Source organism: Populus trichocarpa, chromosome 3 (assembly GCF_000002775.5).
Source record: "Populus trichocarpa isolate Nisqually-1 chromosome 3, P.trichocarpa_v4.1, whole genome shotgun sequence".
Lineage (NCBI taxonomy): Eukaryota > Viridiplantae > Streptophyta > Magnoliopsida > Malpighiales > Salicaceae > Populus > Populus trichocarpa.
The window spans coordinates 15,760,964-15,780,306 of record NC_037287.2 but is presented as its reverse complement, the minus strand read 5'-3'; the positions used below and the strand labels follow the sequence as shown (position 1 = coordinate 15,780,306).

The window sequence follows — 19,343 nt, the reverse complement described above, 5'->3', positions numbered from 1 at the left end:
TTTTGTTGGTAAATTGCCGACGGATTTTACCAACGAAAATATTCCGTCGGTATTTACCAACGGAAATATTCTCTCAATATTTACTGAGGGAATTACAGTGAAAAAAAATAATTAAAACAAAGTAAAAAAAATGATGACGACCATTTTTACCAACCAAATTACCGACGGAATAAAATCCGTTGATAAATTCGTTCATAAACTGTGAACATTGTTCATCATGTCAATTACAAAGGGAATCACCAACAGAAAATTTTGTCGGTATTTTCTAAAGAGCTCTGAAACTATTCACTTCCTAACTGCACTATTAATTACTGTTTTTTACAGACAAAATCACCGACAGATTAAAAAGTCGTCGGTGTTGTTTTGCGGTTTTCTGAAAAAAATTTATTAAATTAAAATTTTAAATTAAATATTACAGACGGAATCACCGACGAAATGATTAAAAATATTAATATTTAATTATCAGTCTGTAAAATCGTCGGTAAAACGCCCCATTAAAAAGCCTAGAATCCCTAATTTGATAACAGACGGGGCTCCTTTGTTCTTCTTCTTCTCCATATGTAAAAAACATCAATATCCATTTATTTCTCTTCTCTTCTCAACTCTTTATCTTCTCCTCCATGCTCAGGTATGTATTCTTCTCTTTTCTTCTTTTTTCTTCTCGGTTTTTTTTAATTAATATACTTTACAAAAAAAAAAATTCTCTTCTTAGCTTCACTTGCAACCACATTAAGGTAAAGATTTTTCTTTTCTTCTTCTTTGTTTGTGTTTTTTTTCACTATATTTGTTATTTTATTTTATTTTTAATTGTTTTTGTTCTTAATAATTGTATGAATATTGTTGTAGGATTTATTTTTCATATGAGATCAATTTTTAGTTGATTTATTTATAGAATTTTTAAATTTTTAGCAATAACAACTTCATTTTTTTCATATGAATTTTTTTAGTTGAATTTATTTTTTCGTGTTATTTATTTGTTGTAAATTTGTTTGAGTTGATTTTCTTCTTCTTTTTTTCAAGCGTTTTGAGTATTATAGAGTGTTGATTTTATATTAATTTAATTATTTTATATTTTTATAAAATTGATTTTTTTAAAAAATATTTTTAAATAATTACTGGCGAAATTACATACGGTATTTCTCCGAGGGAAATACTGATGGAATGAAGCGGGTAATTTGTTTTTCACACGTTTTTCATCAGTAAATTCATCGGTAATAATATTTTTTTATTACCGACGGAAAAAAAAATTATCGACAAAAGATTCACCAACGGAGCATTTCTGTTGGTGATTTCGTTGGTAAATTAATTACCAACGGAATGATAGTACAAATACCGACGGAAAATTCCATCGGTAAATATAAAGATTATGGTAGTGAGATGGTTCTTGATTTTGCAAAACTCAATTTGATTTTATTTTTTCAAAAGATTGAAGTTAAGGGGTCAAGATTGAATAAGAAAAAAAGTAGCCTTGCTATTAAATTAGAAAAAAAAACGATCACTCCATTTTTTTGCTATATTTATCCTAGGGTTTTGTCAAAGTTCATTTTTGGTTTCTTTAGTTTGAAGATCAAACGTTTTGGTCCAAGACTTTATTTTGTTTCTATTTTGGTTCCTCGTTTGAGAGAGAAGAGAGAGGCTATGTTTGAAAAACAGTAAAGGAAAGAGAAAGTTCTTAGTTGGCCAAAAATCCTACTACAAAAAAGATTGTTCTATGTATCAATAGGTCTGTTTCGATGAGAGAAGTTCCACTGAGGTATTTTTTTACCTTCATCTTGCTTGAAAAAAATAGATCAAATCTAGAAAAGTTTTTTTAGATCACGTTGGTTTTGCATTTTCAAACTGATTTTTTCTAAGTTTAATGCCATAAATGAGTTTTTTAAAACCTCTTGAGTGTCTTTAATAGTTTTCGGGTGAAAATTGTTTGGAAAATTAGTTTTGAGAGTTCTAAAAGTTGGACCCCAATTTTTTTATTACCATTATGGCGGTCAGAATTTGGGTGTCATCTGCTTCAATAGATGATATGTTGTTTATCTAAAAAAAATAAAAGGATGAACGACATGTCATCTACCTCTATACAAAAAAAATAATTGACCTAGACATGAAGGACTGGGTTTTCAGGCACATGCATGTGTAGGCTAGGGTTTCTCGCTAACCACGCGGACCTAGCCTTTTTTTTTCAATTTTTATTCAAACCTTCCTTATTTATTTATTTTTTAGTTTTTTGTTAATTTTCTTTATTCAAACTTTGAACCCTTCCTTTTATTTTTTTAGATTGTTAAAAGTTTAATTTAACAAAAAAAATAATTCTAAAAGATAAGGTTATTAAATGTGGAAAGGGTATATAACCTAGGTCATGAGTTGAGTAAATTAACCTGATTTGACCTATGTCTATTCAAAAATCATCATCTCAATATGAGTTTTATAATAAAGTGTTGGATCAATGTCGTTTTAAATTTTTTTAAAGAAAAGGTGAATTGGGTCTTGACTTCCTTGACCGAGTCAGTTGTGCCATGGCTTAAGATTCAAATCCACCCAAAACACTGTCATTTTAGTTTTTATAAAAAAAAAAAAAAAACAACAGCGTGTATAGTTTTTTTTGCCAAACCTAGTTTTGATGGGGTTGTGGTTGAAACCATCAAATCAACCAAGTCATATTAGTTTAACTCTCACACTATTTAATTTGAAACTCATATCAAGCAAGAAGCTGGGTTGAGAGGCCTTCAGGATGACCCACATGATTTAATGAGATGAAAAAAGTTTTAATTAGATAAATACATTTCTCATCCTTATTTTAATACGTCCAAGATGTTTTTGATGTTAGTGGTGATTGCTTTTGATTCTATTAAATGCATGACATAGAACAACAAAAATATATTTTTTTTAATAGAGGTAATAGATATCGATAAGAGAAAGAGAGGTTATACTAGCAAATTATTTTGTTTCAATGAAATTTAAATTATTTATCTTCTTATATATATAAAAAATATCGCTATGTAAAAAAATTGATTTCCCTTTAGAACAAGATCAAGTGCTTTATCTGCATCTATCTCTTAGATTCTCAACTTAGTATTTGATTAAAAAAAAGTGTTTGGATAATATTGATATTTATTGATGCATAAAAACCTTGGTTAATTTTATTAAACATACTCTCCAAGTTTTTAATTCACAATTATAATTTTTCTTTCTGCTAGAAAATGTGTTAATAACGTGATAAATCATTGTTTAGGAAATTAACTAGTAATTTACTAAACAGAGAAAGAAACATGGAATATTAGAGTTTACACTTGATCGGAGGTATGTATATGTAGTCACTTCGATGTTAGTTTTGTTTTTTACTTCCACTAGTTTAACTATTGATTATGGAAACAAAGTTTAGCGTTAACCTTTAATTTTTACTTCTATCCTAAAAAATACAAAAATTAGCTTCTGGGCCTAATTTGGGCCTAAAAGTGCTATATAATTAGACTTTTAGAAAAATCTAAAAGGAATTTAATTAGTTTTATTTAATGGTAGGATCAAGAGTTTTATGATCTCTGCTAATGAACGCTCTGTTTGATCTAGTATTTGCGATTAGGTTCTTTACAATGTCTCTAAAGCCCTTATAGTATCTTAGGTTGCCTTTACTCCTGCATCGTTGGGTGAGTTGTTGCTATTGTCCCCGTCCATCAAAAAGGTTAGTTGGTTATAATACCAATTGACGCAATGTATAACAAATTAGGGTTCCTCAATCCCTAAAGTTTTACAATAGTAAATTGTAGATATAGAAACTAAAGTTCTCTCCTTAAAAATTACCTACAAGGTTGTTTAAATACCAAAAAAAAAAAAATCATAGATAGCAAAAGAGAAAATTACCCTTATCATTCTATAGTTTAGTTATTTTTACACGTATCTTCCGTGTTTTGAAAAATTACGATTTGCATCCTTGATGAGTGCAAAATAAACTAAATTATATGATGATTTAGAATGTAAATTATTACTTGCGCAATAAAATTTAAGATGTAAAATATAAATTTTAAAAACATGATGAGTAAGTGTAAAAAACACTAAATTAAATGATGATCAAGGTAATTTTCCCTTAATAAAATTCTAATTAAATTAAAAGTCCTAATCTAAATAGAAAAAAATCCAAAAACAACAATGAAAATAAAAAAAATGTTTTGAAACAATAGCTTACAAGCCTAATTTAGGTTTAAAAACGAAAAGTTATGGTTGGATGTTTTCATCAAAATATTGGATAGACTTGTCTGAAATTTTTTTAGAACTTAAAAAATCTTAATAATTAAAAAAACAATACAATAAAAATAATTACACCAATAATAATAAAAATCCCCAAGTCATACTAAAACCTATTTATAACATACAATCAAACACAAACCAAGTATTTGTTCAGACATAACTCACATCAAATAGGGCAGTCCAACTACCTAAAACAAAGGGTTTTTTTTTCCCTCTTCTATTTTTGATAGGACCCAGGAGATAGTTTTAACTTTTAACCAACCATGGGCCCACTAGAGGCAGGGCCTTCTGCATTTGAATTTATTTGCAACCACTCACTCAGCCCAGCCTAGCAATGTTCTCCACAAGTGGTGCAATTCAGGGGAGGCCATACTGGAGCCTGGAACTGCATCAACAACCCTGACTACTTGCCACCACAGATTTACAAAAATGTTCTCCTGAAGAGTCATCATCTCTAATAAGTCCACTATCTAGACCAGTGCAAAGGAAAGGTTGCTAGAAAAGCCTTGCCTTTAAAGCATTATAAACACCATGCCTTCAAGACAAAAATGTCCTGCGAGTCTGACATTTTGTCCCATTGCATCATAGTTCAAGGATTCAAGCCATGATATGGCAATGTAGCTTCACTAAAAGCTGATGTTAAGCAAACGGCCATCCAGCGAAACTCGAGCATCAGAATTTCCACGCTGTAAAGACGAATATTACATTTCCATGCGCAAAATATTTACAAGACATATACCCCAATCCCCAGCCCTACCTGCAAATACCAAAAAATGTACAAACTCTAGCCCTATGGTTTTAACTCCCATCACTAATTGGAACCCAGTCAACGTCTATTTTTGTCTCCTTAGGTAGTTAGCTCTAAAAAACCGAGCTATTAATTAGCCAGTGCCTCCTTTGTCTCCAACTTAAAGCATCCTCCAGAGCCCAAAAACTAAAACAGAGTACTATAACCGCAAACAAACAAACAACAATAGCAACAAAGGTAAAAGGAAAAAAAAAATGAGAGAAGGGAAGTTGAATGGTTCAGTTTTCTGCTGAGTCCGAGCTTAATACAGTTCCTTCACCTTCTAGGGCTAACATGGGAAGCTTGCTTCCTGGACTCATTTTTTTCACATCCTGACTTGAGCATATAAAGATTCTTCTCACCATGTTACAGAACTCACTGCATCAAATACAGCCAACCAATGAGTATATATCATATTCTGCAACAGGTAAAAGAATTATCTGTGAAGTTATGATGAAAATTTTCCAAGGTCATTAAAATCACAATACTTACGGCCATGGATCATCACCGACAAGCATCATATCTCCTTCATCATCAGTATAAACAATTTCCCACTTATCCCGGGGGTGCAGCTGTCCCTTAATGTCAAATAACTGCTCCAGCTCATCTATAAGTTGACCATACCCCTTAATCAAGGTCAAGTCCACGGCCCGACCAACAGCAATCCCCTGCAGTTGAACCTATTGGCAAATTCAACACCACACAAAAAACTTCTTTCAGAAACCTGCTGAAGAGTGCAAAACATGTTTTAATTAAACATGATGTTCTTATTTTCAGTACCTTTGTGCGACTTCTAGTGGAAGTAGAACTTTGCTTGCTCTGAATTTCTTTTGATGATCCATGTAACTGTTCTGGTTTCTTTTCCTTGGATACTTCATGTTTTTGGTCTGAATCAACTGCAGGCAGGGCAGCTAGGACACGTCCATCAGTGGCGCCCCTAGATACACTGATTGGTTGTGCAGACACTTTTTCAATAGGAGATGAGCTGCTTGTAGACTGATTTACAAGATCAAAGCCAAATAATCGATAACTAGTAGGCACCTCATATTTCCTCCCCTTATTAGACGGGTCAGGGATAGGGTCATTCTTTGACTTAGATGAGAGGGGAGTGGAATAGCCTACGAATACAGGCCAAGGGGAGACACTTTTGCTATCCTCCATGGCTTCCTGAAACAGATGCTGAGAAACATTCACATGAGGAGAAGAAAGCCAGCCCCCTTCACCCTGAGTCCTTGTCATAGAGTTGCTATGGCCATTAATATCAGTCTGCTTTTGATGCCACATCACATGATTTTCATTTCTTTTGCCTTCACCAGTAACACTCAGTTGAGTTAAATCACAGGATTGCGCCAATCCAGAATTCCAAGGGGTTGATGCAGTTGAAGATAAATCTATAATAGTGGGGGAACCAATAACAACAAAAAGAGATTGCAATGACCAAATCATTCAGTACTCAAAAGATAAAAAGAGGAACCAAAACTCTTATTTACCAAAAGCAGGAATTTCAATTGGAGGCCGGGGCCTTTTATTTTTTGGTTGAACTGGTTGAGACAGGTTGGCTGGTACTGAAGCCACACAGGGTTCTATCTCCCATGGTGAAACCCTATCAGGTCTTGAAATAGAAGCAGGTTCATCCCATTGAACCTGGTAAAGACAGTAACAGATTAATTAATTTCACACTTATAGTTTCAAATAAAGGAAAAAGTGTCCAGCTAAAAAGACATTACTTTCAATGACCGCCATTTAGAATCATTCCAATGAGGAGAAAAATCTTCAACCCCAACAATTGTGCCCGAAAACCTGATCAATCAATAAACTCAGAATTGTAAGTCACCACAAACTTCTATTTTGCACTTACAGTAGAGCTCCAACTTTAAAAAGAAATGATTGAAGCAACCATGTACGGTAATTCTCCCACCTTCTCTCAGGAGAATCCTCGCCTTCAAACCTCATCTTGAATCTCATGCCAACTGCAAACTTATTGTTAACAGCCTCTAAATATTTGTTCAAGCTTATGATGAATTGGCTTGTCCTGGTAAGTTAAATTGAAGAAAGAAAGACATAAATAATCTAAGGAAAAGTTAAAGCAATCTGACATATTCAGCAGGAATGTCTCGATAAAAGAAGCATGAGAAGGCATGCGTCTCTGGTGAAAGATGTACCATACCTTGGCTTATAATAAACCACAAAGAGAGTTAGGGTTGAAATGGCATGGGATGCGGTTGCAAGAACTCCAAGGTGCATGCTCTGACTGGAAATCACAGATGACGGCATGCTGCTCTGTTGGCGAGCAACACGCCTCACTCCAACACGCAATTCACCATTCTCCCCTCTAGACAACCAATTCTTATATGAATAAGCTTTCCATCTATTTTATTTTATGGAGGACAAGAAACCAACATCTTAGAAGAAAATGAATACCTGAGGAAGACAAATGAATCCCCAGCAACTAATCTCTTGGAAGTGACAAATGTACTCCAACCTGTGGTGAGTAAGTGCCTCCTTGGTTGACCTGTTTATTTGACCGAATGAGAGTGATGATCTGCTATATCAATTCTAACTAATTACTTTAAGTCTAACTACTCCTAGGCATAGCCGATGAGAAATGAAAAATTCTCTCTGAACTCAAGAATAAAACATCGACATCGCAATGATAGATGGAAAGCACATAGAAATCCTTTACCTCTGAAAATATGCTTAAATCGCCATTCATAACCATGTAGATCCTTGGCAACCAGTTCCTGAGTTGGGATTGGCTGGATCATATCCTTTAAAACATATACGTGATGGTAAAGTTAATATATGATCAGAAGGAAGAAACCAAGACTAGTACTGCACACACAAATTACCAGTGGAGGAAGGCATTCAGAGGCATGTTTACGAAGAACAGAAAATCCACCGTGGGTGCTCGTATCAGAGGCAGTTAAAACCTTGCAGAAAGAGTGGACCGTAGGTCTTGGAGGCTCAGATGGACATGGATCAGGACTTGTAGTTTCAATTTGCTACAGTATTTCAACAATATTTAAAGCCATTTAAGTTAAATCAAATAAATGATTGTCAACATATCTGCTAAATAAACACTAAAACTGTAGAAGTCAGAAAGAAAACTAATTAGTTCTTACATCTGATTCAGGCAGTAAAGTAATCTGCGCATAAACCTCATCTGTTTCTTGTTCCGCCTGTACAGATAATAAGAAATCAACAAAAAGTTCTCAAATAAACCCTTTCGACCATTAAAATTTAGCAGTTTATTCAGTCACCAAGAAAATACACAAATAAGTATGACTAAGACCTAACTCGAACAAGCCTTACATATAAAGTAATGAGTTTAGCAAAATAATATGATCAATTTCATGAAAACTCAATTAAATCGATCAATACTCATCTGAAGCAACCAAGCAAAAAAATGAAGAAAATAGAAACTGCAGAAAGGAAATTAAGATCAGAGAGCGAAAAATACCAGCAGCTGAGTATTAATAACACGACAGAGAATCTTCGAAGGCAGATTAAACAAAGGAACCCTCTGATTCAATTCTTGATTTGTTGATGCCTCTAACTACACAAACCCAAAAATAGCAAAATTTCAAATCTTTAACCAGAAATAGCACAAACCCACAAGCGAAAACCAATCCAAGACTCAAACTTCCCAATTAAACCACACCCATTCACTCCATCACTCACTTACTAGACAGAAAAAAGTTCAAAATCCAATCTTCACCTGTTCCATATGACCCTGAGGAAAATAGAACACTCTTTCTCCACGCTTGGGAACATCCACAAGTGGACCTGCACATGCCTTCCATAACTCCGTATACAGATCATCCTCTCCACAACCTGAAACCAAAAAAGAAAAGTCAGTTTTCGCAGGAAACGAACAAAAAAAATAAAGCCATTTCACACTTCACCTTCACTATTCGCCTGTGAAAACGACCCTCCTCCTCCTCCTCTATTCATAGCCATCATTTTTCAAAACCCACCAAGCAGCAGCCAAAGTCAACAAAAAAAAACCCTCCAAAAAATAAATTCAAACCCTCAAAATAACTTCCTTTACAAACCTTAATTAACTCTCATTATCTACACTTAATCACAACAATTAAATCCCTCAATAATTGCAACAATTACTTCCCTTAAAAGATCCGTTAAAAAACCAACAAAAAGTCCCCAGCTTCCACTTATTTCACACTTGAGAGATCCAAGAACCTGTAAAGCAATAAAAACAACTTTCAAACCGTCACAAAACCACCTTCTTCTTCTTCTTCTTAATAACTTCAAAAAACACCCCTCAAACTCTAGCTCTGTCCTCACTCTATGTCTGTTTTCTCTCACTAAAAGCAGCTGTTTTTTGGTTTTGTTCTCTCTTTCTATTTGTCTCTCCTCGGACAATAAAAACGCCGTTACTAACACAAAATCTGCTTTGCGCGCTTCTTATATTACGCGACTTTGGGTTGCTTTAACTGTTCTCTCTTTCCTATTTGTTGCTGTTTGTTTTGTAACGCTCACCAACCTAACCCTAGTTAAGAGGTTTAACTTGAGAGAGTTATTAGATGGATGCCGTTAACGAGCATGATGATTTTGCCGTTACTTAACGGATGGCGGGTAGTGTTTTTTTTCAAGAAAAATAATTTTTCTGGGTTACTAATTTGTGGACCCACGTGGGATGAGGACTTGCAAATTTAAAGACGTATTGTTGTTTTTAAAGGTATCTAACGTGTGATTCGCACTGCTCCTATTTTTATTTTTAGTTGCTTTTTAAAAGGTTTTTTTATTTTGAAAAATTATTAAATTGATTCTTTTAATATATTCTTAAAAATTTTAATATGTTAATGTAAAATATAAAAAAAAATCTGACAAAAATATTTTAATATGTTTTAAAGCAAAAAATTATTTTAAAAAACATTATATATCACAATACTAGATACCCCTAATTATTCAAGTTTTTCATGACAATTAAAATAAACTAACTCGAATAATCTTGTGCGTGTCATAAAAAAAAACAAGTGAAACTTAGGTATTAAATTTTGCACCACTTTGTTAGTTCATTTAAAAATATTATATTGATTGAGAGAATCTTATGATAATTAAATTGTAACTACTAAATATTTATAGCACAGGAGAAAGATAAACACAAAAAAAGAGATTATATATACTTTCACAGAAAAAAAATGATAAGAATTTTCTTATGTTAAAAACTTATTCATTTTTAATTTTTTTATGCTTTTCTTTTCTTCATGCGGTTTAAACACTATAAAAATTCTCAATTAATTAATTTAAGAATAATTACAAACTATACACACACACACACACAGATGCATGCATGCATGCATGCTTGTATTTGCTATAATATCTATCCGTTTGCTCTTCTTGGAAGATAAATGGTAAAAATAAATTGCTTTTCTTAAAAAGAAAGATTTCAAAAAATCTAGTTTGAGTCCCACATCATTACAAGGAAGTATGTGAATTTCTCAAATTCTTTTTTTTCTTTTCTGTTTGTTTCTGGTAAATTAAATAATGTTTTTTTTTCTTTTCCATCATTTTATCAAAACTAGAGCCAATCAATGCCTCTTATTTTCCTTCTTTACTCTCTCTGATTAGCATTAAATCTTCATCATTGTTAACTGTAATGTTGTTGAATAGATAAAGACCGGTAATAATTAGAATTTGTTTGTTTCAAGATTTCTTTTATATTTCATCAGAATGGAGGTCAATTGAAGATGAGAGGATATTTGGGATTTTTATTTTTTTTTGTAATTGAAGATGTTACTGGTGGTTTGATATTTTTTTAAGATATATATTGATGATTGAATCATAATTCATGATATACATGGTCAAAGAGATTTATTTTGAAAGACCAATTTAAATTTATTGAAAAAGATAAGTTTGGAAAAACTATTTAATAGTGAAATTAATTTAACAAAATCAATAATTTATAGGTAACTTGGAATAAATTTTCTCCTATTCTTTCGTGCTCGATAAGAACAATTTTTATGCCCGTCTCAGGCCCTCGCTTCATTGACACCGAAAATCATGCGAGTCATGGTTTTGCCAAGAAATGAACTTCTTGAGCCCTATAATATCGATCTTTTAAAATGTTCTTGTTGAGACTCCAAGTTAGCCGGAACTACCCGCTAAGTTTAAGCATGTTAATAAGAAAAGGAAAAAAAAATTACAAGGATTTTCATAATAACAACAAGTGAACCATGAAATGCTCTACTTGAGAATTAAGTGATTCATTTTTTTCGTGAAATCAATTTGAGCGGTCCATCACCATGGAGATTTGATGTTGTAAGAGTTCAGATATCTCCATAATAAGAAATTCAACATAAAATCCAAGATTATTATTTTTTAAATAATTTTAATAATAGGTTATTTGCACCTAGAATCTAAAATAAAAAAAAAGTCTCCTCATGAGTGGTTGAATGGTTAAAAAAACAAAAGGTTTCGAGGGGAGTTTTTGATAGAGTGATAAAAATTGTTTTTTAAAATATTTTTTTGTTTAAAAATATATTAAAATAATATATATTTTTATATTAATATATTAAAAATTCAAAAATATATAAAAATAATAATTTTTTTTTTTTTTTTTTTTGTAAAACTGAGGTTGCCAAAGACCTCCTAGAATCACGTGCTGAACATATATGCACGATATGTTATTAACTACAGCTGCACTAAATTATATATATGTATATATGTTTTTTAATGGCGGTTATTTTAAAATGATTTGTTTGATTGTACGGACACTCTATTGGGATGCGTGTGTTTGGGGTAACGGAGATCTGGAACTGACGTTACCGTTGTTTTGCCGTTTCTTTCGTTGTCTGCTACGAAGCAGGCAACGACATGGTTGTCTTGAGTTAACCCGGCAGAATTTTGGGGTTTTTTAGTTTTTATCCTTATTATATTTTGACCTTAAATATATAATGTTTTTACGTGGTTTGCCATTCTGAAGCGAGTGACTGTCGTCTGTGTTAAAATAAGAACGAGAGACAGCCAAGCGACATGTTACCTCGGAGGTTGAGTGAAGAAATTTACTGACGTGTCATGACAAGGAACATAAAACCGTCCGCTGATTGCCTGCAAGGCCTCGGGAAAAAGTCCACGAACCCCTCACATTCCACGTGGCTCGGTAAATTGTTTTTTTATAATGTTTTTTTAATATATTAAAATAATTTTATTTAATAATTTAAATTTATTTTTGATATTAACATATTAAAATATTTTTTTAATATTAAATTATAAATTCTTTATAAATATTATCAGGCGAGGGTGGAATTAAAAATCCTGAATGAACATGCGATCATCAAAACTAAGTCAATGTCTTAATCATTAATTCACATTTTCTTATGTCCTAAACGACAGCACAAACAACAAATCTACTTATTACTTAAACCAGCACACCGGAATCTTAATACTAAATAATTATAATTACCAGACTAGCTAGCAATCTTCTCGAAGTTGAATTTCATCAATAATAACTCGAGTTTTATATTTATTTGTTTTTAAAAATTTATTTTTCAAATTTTTTCGTGTTTGTTTGTATTAAAAAAATTGATTAATGAAAATATTTTCCGGTCAACAGAAAACACTTTCCAGTCAAAAGAAAATTTAGCTTGATTTCCAGAAAAGTATTTTCCTTTTATTTTGAGCGGAAAATATTTTTTGAAAGTTGTGAAAAATTTATAAATATCATATTATTTGCTAATTATATCAAATTTGATCCTCAAACTTTTGATTGCTATATATATTTCGTTTTGAATATTTGTTTTTCAATTTCATCATTTAGAATTTAATTTTTATATTAACTTTGGTCCTCATTTTTATAATTGTTATTTGCATTTTTCTTATTATTTTTTAATTGAAATTTTTTATCTATCAAATTTGGTTATTGTTCTTTTGATTGTTACTTATTTTATTTTTTAGATTTGATTTCTATTATTTTGATTATTATTGATTTTATTTGAGATAATTTATGAAATTATATATATTTTTTAATTTCATTCTTATTCAACTTTTTAATTTATAAGATTTGTTCCTTATTATTTTAATAAACTTGAAAAAAAATAAAACATTAATGAGTTATTTTCCAGCTTATTTTTCATGATATAACCAAATATTGTAAAGTATTTTCCAACTTATTTTCCATTATACTATCAAACATCGAAAAATAATTCACTTTTCTGAAATTTACTTTTCTAAATGAAACTACTTTCTAGCAAAGAAACGGGCCAATAAAAATAGGTTTCCACGCATTCAAGAAATTACACTATTTGTTCACCATTATCTAATTTACTGTAAAGAGTAATGGATGCGATCATCACATCTCCATTATTGATGAATGATTGTGCACACAAAATGTCTCTCTTCTCAAATATTTATCATGAATTCACATGCATTTATGTTTTTTTTGTTTTTAGAAATAGTGTTCGTCAAAGTGTCTGATGTGCTTTTCTCAGGTGATAAAGAGCACTCCCACAAGGAGATGAATTGACCAATTTACGAAATTAAATAATTAAATTTCCTTTCTCAAGCTGCTTCCACCTCTTTCTTGGAAGGAGGTTGAAAAGGGAGGGAGGGGGGGATTGCTTAAACCTTACTTTTAGTTTAATTAATTAATGAGTTATAATTTGTTTATTTTCCAGCTTTTGAAGCTTTAATTGCACAAAGAGCGACCATTGTTCTCCTAAGCATAATCTATCCAAAGATGCCTTCCACGTACGTCCACCTATCTGCGACCTTGTCCCTTCTTAGATTCTGGTTGAATGAGAAATTATGTTTGGAGTAGGTTATGATTGCTTAAAACAAAGAGTTATGCATGTCTATGTAAAGTAAAACAAATTATTTTCAAATTTAAAAGGTGAAGAAAAGGAACGGTAATAATAAACCTGCTAGAATCACACACACAAAATTACTAAGGTATTAAGGAAATAGATGCAACATACCAAAATCTTTTCACAACCATGTTATAGACATATTTGTTTGTTTATTGAGAATAACGTATGACTTCACTTGACCACAAAGTGCAATAAGAAATCGAAGGAACACCTTTGGGCGATAAACTAGACAGGTGGCCTGTACTATGTCTCGGGCTTGTTTAAATTTTCTCAAGATTAAAAATAATATTCAAAAGATGCTAACTCGAGACAAATCGGGTTAAAATTATCAAAACATGACTCATGATATAAAACCAAAACAACCCACAAAAAGAAAACCGAAAAGAAATCGTAAAGTTCAAAACCTAATAATTACCTAAAAATTTAAAATAACTAAAATTAAAACAATGAGGACTAAACAATGCACACAAATATTTGAAAGAAACTAATTAGGGACTAAATTGAAAAACAAATTAAATGAAGAAAAGTATAAAATGAGGACCAAAATTGGAAACCAAACAAAATTAAATCAAACTCCCAAGGACATAATAAAAAATAATGAAAAGGATAAAAAAAATAGCAATCAAAAGAATGAGGATCAAATTAGATAAATAAATCTAATTAGATTAAATGATTAGAGATGAAATTAAAAACAAAAAAAAATTAAAGAAGCATCAAATCTAACAAAAATAGAAACAAAAAAAATAAGGACAAAATCTAAAACAAATATAAACCGGAGGACATAATTGAATTTGTCAAAGCTTTGCACGTATACTAAGGCATGAGAGAGAGAAAAGAAGGGAAAGAGATAAAAGACTAATCGTCGCTGAATCACCATTTAGATGACAACGCGCGCCACCCTAAGAAATGCGCTGCCACCTTCCATATCGGGTGAGTAGGTGATCGGTTTTTTTTACCACCGTACGTGCCCTTATGTGCCACCCGAACAGAGCGGGGGGCAACAACGCGCCTACTCGTGCGTGGCACCTGTAAGCCAACTTTTATCGATTTATTAATATTATAATAATGCAAATTACTAAAATGGTCTTAAGAACATATGAATATTACGAAAAAAATCATGATGCAAATACAAAAATACCCTCCCAAACAACCTTTAATTTATCAAAGTCAAAGGGCAAAAGCGAAATATTAGTATACATAAAATGTGCAAATACATAGAAACCCCTTACTCCAAGGTCAATATTTCTTAGATGTGAAGGGCACAAATATTATTGTTCACTATATAAATAAACCTATCAAGACGCAAATGTTCTTGGATCAAAGGTCAATTTTTTTGAGCCCCCGGGGACAATATAATATTTTTACTATACATAAAATACACATAACAACATTAATCTTGCCTCCAATCAATTCTCAAATGCCATTTAGATCCTATAAAAATATGGTTTTACTTTTAGTGCCAATGCAATTGTTAAGAAAAATGAAGGGTAAAATAGTAATTATATTATTTGATTCCACAATAAATCTCCTTACATGTTATAGTAAAACACCGAGTGTTTTTAGTTTTTTTTGTTAATTAGTAGTTTTTTTTGGTTAATTAATGGGTATAAACCTAATGGAATGACATAGATTCCATGGAAGGATCATAGACTCCATGGAAAGGATCGTAGAGTTGTTTGCTGTTTGACCGTAGTTTGTATAATGAAGTCCAAGAACTCTATATATGCTTTCCAAGGGACAAATCTTCATGCTTCTTTTTGCCTTCCTTCATGCGGTGGGGTAGAGAGGTGGCTGTCTAAATATAGCACGAACGCTAGACGAAAAAAAGGATGGATGAAAAGAATGTACCCTATATTATTTTATTTACTTCAATTATATGCATTGCTATGCAAAAAAAGGTTAGTAATGTGAGTGATAATTGTGGCCACCAACATGTTAAAAAAAAACAAAAAAGAGGAAAAAATGTGTCATTTCTTTTATTAACCTCTTACAGGATTTGTCTTGGTGTGCATCCAAGAAATTAATTTCACACCAGCAACATGATTTGCCGGGTCCACGTCATCCTCATTTATTTTAGTGATTAGCTTTATTGATTCATTTGGAAAAGCTTTCTTAGCTTAGGTCTCAAACCTTTTCTAGCCCTTTTCACTAGAGAACATGAACATGAACAAGGATAAACCAATCACGGTTCCTTTATGTGTGTGTTTGCCTGTCGTCTACGTGCTTGACTGTGCAACAAAGGTAGTTTTCTTGTGAGTTTATTGCTTGACACCTGTCTTTTTATTTTGATAAATCAAACTTTTGCTTTTATGGCAATGGGAAATGTGTTTTTAATTAGCGACTCTTGCTACCTTGGAGAGTTTTCTGTTTTTTTACAAACGAGTGGCTCAGACACAAGATTTTTTTAAGGGGAGAGGGATTTTATTGCCAGTTAAGCTACATGTTCGTTGGCCTCTCTCGGAGAGTTAATGGTATTACTTGCTATTCTATATAACTTGATTACGGTTGCTGAGTATGAGCTAACCGAGAGATCAATTTCTATCGTCGACTATTAAGAATATTGGTTCATTGATTAGAGAAGCTAATTACATAGCCATTTTATTTGAAACATTGGCTTAAAAACTGATCATAAATTAGACCAACACATATGGATAATTATTACCATTTAATCTTGAATGAATAAAAACGTTAAAACATATTTATTTATTCATAATAACCGACTCCTTGAGCATTTTTTGCCGTGTAAAGTTCCACTTCCTCGCATATTGTCAAGGGAGTGGATAGATCTTCTGAAGTAAAAAACGTTGAATTTGGTTCATTGAATTTAGGTTTCGGAGGATATTAATCTAGCCATTCAAGCATCAATAAATTTTGAAAAAAAATCTAGTTTTAATCATATTTTTAGAAAGATTTAGTCTTTTTGGTATATGATTCTTTGAAAAATAGTTTTGGAGCTTTCTCATTGTTTAAAACTATATTTATGAATAAATTAAAATAAGAATAGCTTAAATTAAAAAGTATATTTTACAGTTAAAGTAATATTCTGAAAAAAACAAAATACACATTATAAGTTATCATGAAGAAGTTAAAAATTCAAGACTTTGATTCATGATTGAGTCTGTATTTTTACTCGATTTTGCAACAAGTTTTTTTGTTCAAATAAAAAAATTACTTCGAATAAAATGTTCTTATCATTTTATAGTTTTTTTTAACTAAGAGTTAAGGAACAATTTAAGTAAGTCTACAAAATATACATCATACCGAGACTTTAATGATTTATTTACTAGAAAGAATATCGATGCAAGCAATACTAATAATCGAACAAGGCTGATAATTCAGTCGAGCTAGTTTTTCACCAAAGAAAAAACGAATATTAGGCAACTTGAGGGTCTACACTCTACAGGGAAGCTTTGCGGCCATCCTACCTGTAGTCAGTCATGTTGCCATTGATTCAATCTACAGTGTCCAAAAGCGACAAGCAGTGGAATTCCCCACCAGCCCCTGAAACAAGGGATGCTTTTATTGGGAGGCTACTAAGACAGCCATTATCGTTTTTTTTTTTTTTGGACATCACTCCTATGAATTAAAGATGTTTTTGTACTATGATTGGTGATCTCTTTATATTTGTATGCCCCATGTGGCGACCAATTTGGTTGGTGTTCCTTTGGCTGCCCTTAGCCTGCACAAATGAAAGAGAACCACGAGATGAAAGTTCTAACCAATCCTAGGGCTCAGGACTGCTTTTGTAGGGCTACCCCACATATTAGTAATTAATTAATAAAAGAGGTGCGATTAAGATGGGGTTTATTTGGGTGGATGCCTTCTTAAGAGCATTAAATAATGTAACATCCATGTGAAGACAATCATGGGTTATTTGGAAAATGTTCAATTAGTGGAGGCTTAGCTCTTTCAAGAATTGCTTTTTTATTTAGTCGAAAGAGGTGTGGGGGTGGGGTTTTGGTCCCCCCAGAGTAGGACTGCAAGATTGACTCCCTTTTGACCTAATTTGAAGCATTTCCAACCGTGGGATCTTACAGCCAGAGGCTTCGACTGCCTTTCGATGTGGAGGACTTGCCTACTCCATCAGTCCAAAAACCTTGAGAGCTACACTGCCTTTTCCATTACCTTTGCGCAAGAATGAAAGGACACAGATCCCCTTTTATAAATTACCATTAGCCATAATATGACGCCCTGACTTCCTTAGACTTTTGTCAATATATAGATGTCATGTCATCGTCCCAGGCCACGAACCAGCTTTTGGGTTTAGCACGATATCAACTTTGAGTTAATTTAATTTCTCTTATTTTGATGCGGTGCTGAAGTTTAATCCATTTATTAGTTGTGTTAAGCTGGTTGTCACGATTTTTTCTCAGATAAAATTAGATTAAATCTGATGTCATCTAATCCCATTAATTATGCAAGTCTTTCGCAAGAGAAAAGAGAAAATCACATGCCACATGCAGGGCAAGCACAGGCAAGCGAGCAGTTACGAAGATATTGGCCTTGAATTAAGCAATTGAGTACATAGCAATTCGTACAAGCATGATAAGATTGGGCAAGCCAATTAACCTAGCACTAACCAGGTCAGCACCCATGTTAGCACTCTCCAATTGGTTAAGTGAAGGCTGAAGCGCAATTAGCAAAGAATTTAGTGCCAAAGTTTGTAGATAGAGTTATACGCGTCAAACAACAAAACCCTACATTGCCAATTGATAATTGGAGAAGACATGGATGGTCTGGATATATATTGAATTTGCTGTAGCTGCCACTCAAGAATCATAAGTGAACACGATCATGTTTGATAGCTTTATGTAGATACGTCTGTTAGACTGCTAATTAGTTGGCATGCTGCTATGAATTTTGAAGGGGAGTGTCACCACTTAGAGTTGTCCTGCGCATTTCTATCCGTTCAAAATGCTAATCAATCGACACAGGCTTCCTCTCTTGTGGACTTGAAATGAGCTATCAATTACCATTGAAGACTTGATTGAGAAAGGTTTTAAGAGTGGATGAAGCAAGAATGGAAGACAATTGATCCAAATATTCCTATCCTTTTAGAAAAAGAAAAGGAAAAATTCTAACCACCTATTCTCTTGCATTGGATATCAATGTCAAGCACATTTGCGTCTCTAAGTTAAGTCCATTAAGATAACGATTATTTAGGTGATCTTCTCTTTGGACGAGATGTGGAGTGTACGAATGTGGCCATTGTGTGATATCACTTTCTCTAGGGAAAATGAAGGTTTGCTACTTTCTTCATTCAGCCCTCGATATTGAACACCTTAATGTTAGATTATCGATGTGTGATATCACTTTCTCTAGGGAAAAAGCTAAAAACCCTATTTAGCTTGAGCTCGCTCTAAATGTCACTACAACACCCAAATGTGTACTGATGAAGCCCTCGCACCTGTAACTATGATGTCATCGCCTAAACTAGCATTATAGGTTTCCTTTTTTGTGAGCTAGCTAGGTGTTGCCCAGACCTTTTGACT

General features: G+C 32.6%; 1 protein-coding gene across 1 annotated transcript; it reads right to left on the bottom strand.

Annotated features, from left to right (window-relative positions):
• Positions 1-4,914: 4,914 nt before the first annotated feature.
• LOC7497860 (auxin response factor 9) lies at positions 4,915-9,470 on the bottom strand. The gene is made up of 14 exons (XM_024597783.2): positions 8,929-9,470; positions 8,742-8,857; positions 8,484-8,579; positions 8,146-8,202; positions 7,873-8,025; positions 7,707-7,791; positions 7,445-7,535; positions 7,191-7,355; positions 6,942-7,055; positions 6,751-6,823; positions 6,514-6,667; positions 5,804-6,414; positions 5,516-5,703; positions 4,915-5,401 (listed from the first exon to the last, which is right to left on the bottom strand). Exons 1-14 carry the CDS (start codon positions 8,984-8,986, stop codon positions 5,263-5,265), a joined length of 2,100 nt encoding a protein of 699 aa, XP_024453551.1. The 5' UTR covers positions 8,987-9,470; the 3' UTR covers positions 4,915-5,262.
• Between the last annotated feature and the right edge of the window lie 9,873 nt (positions 9,471-19,343).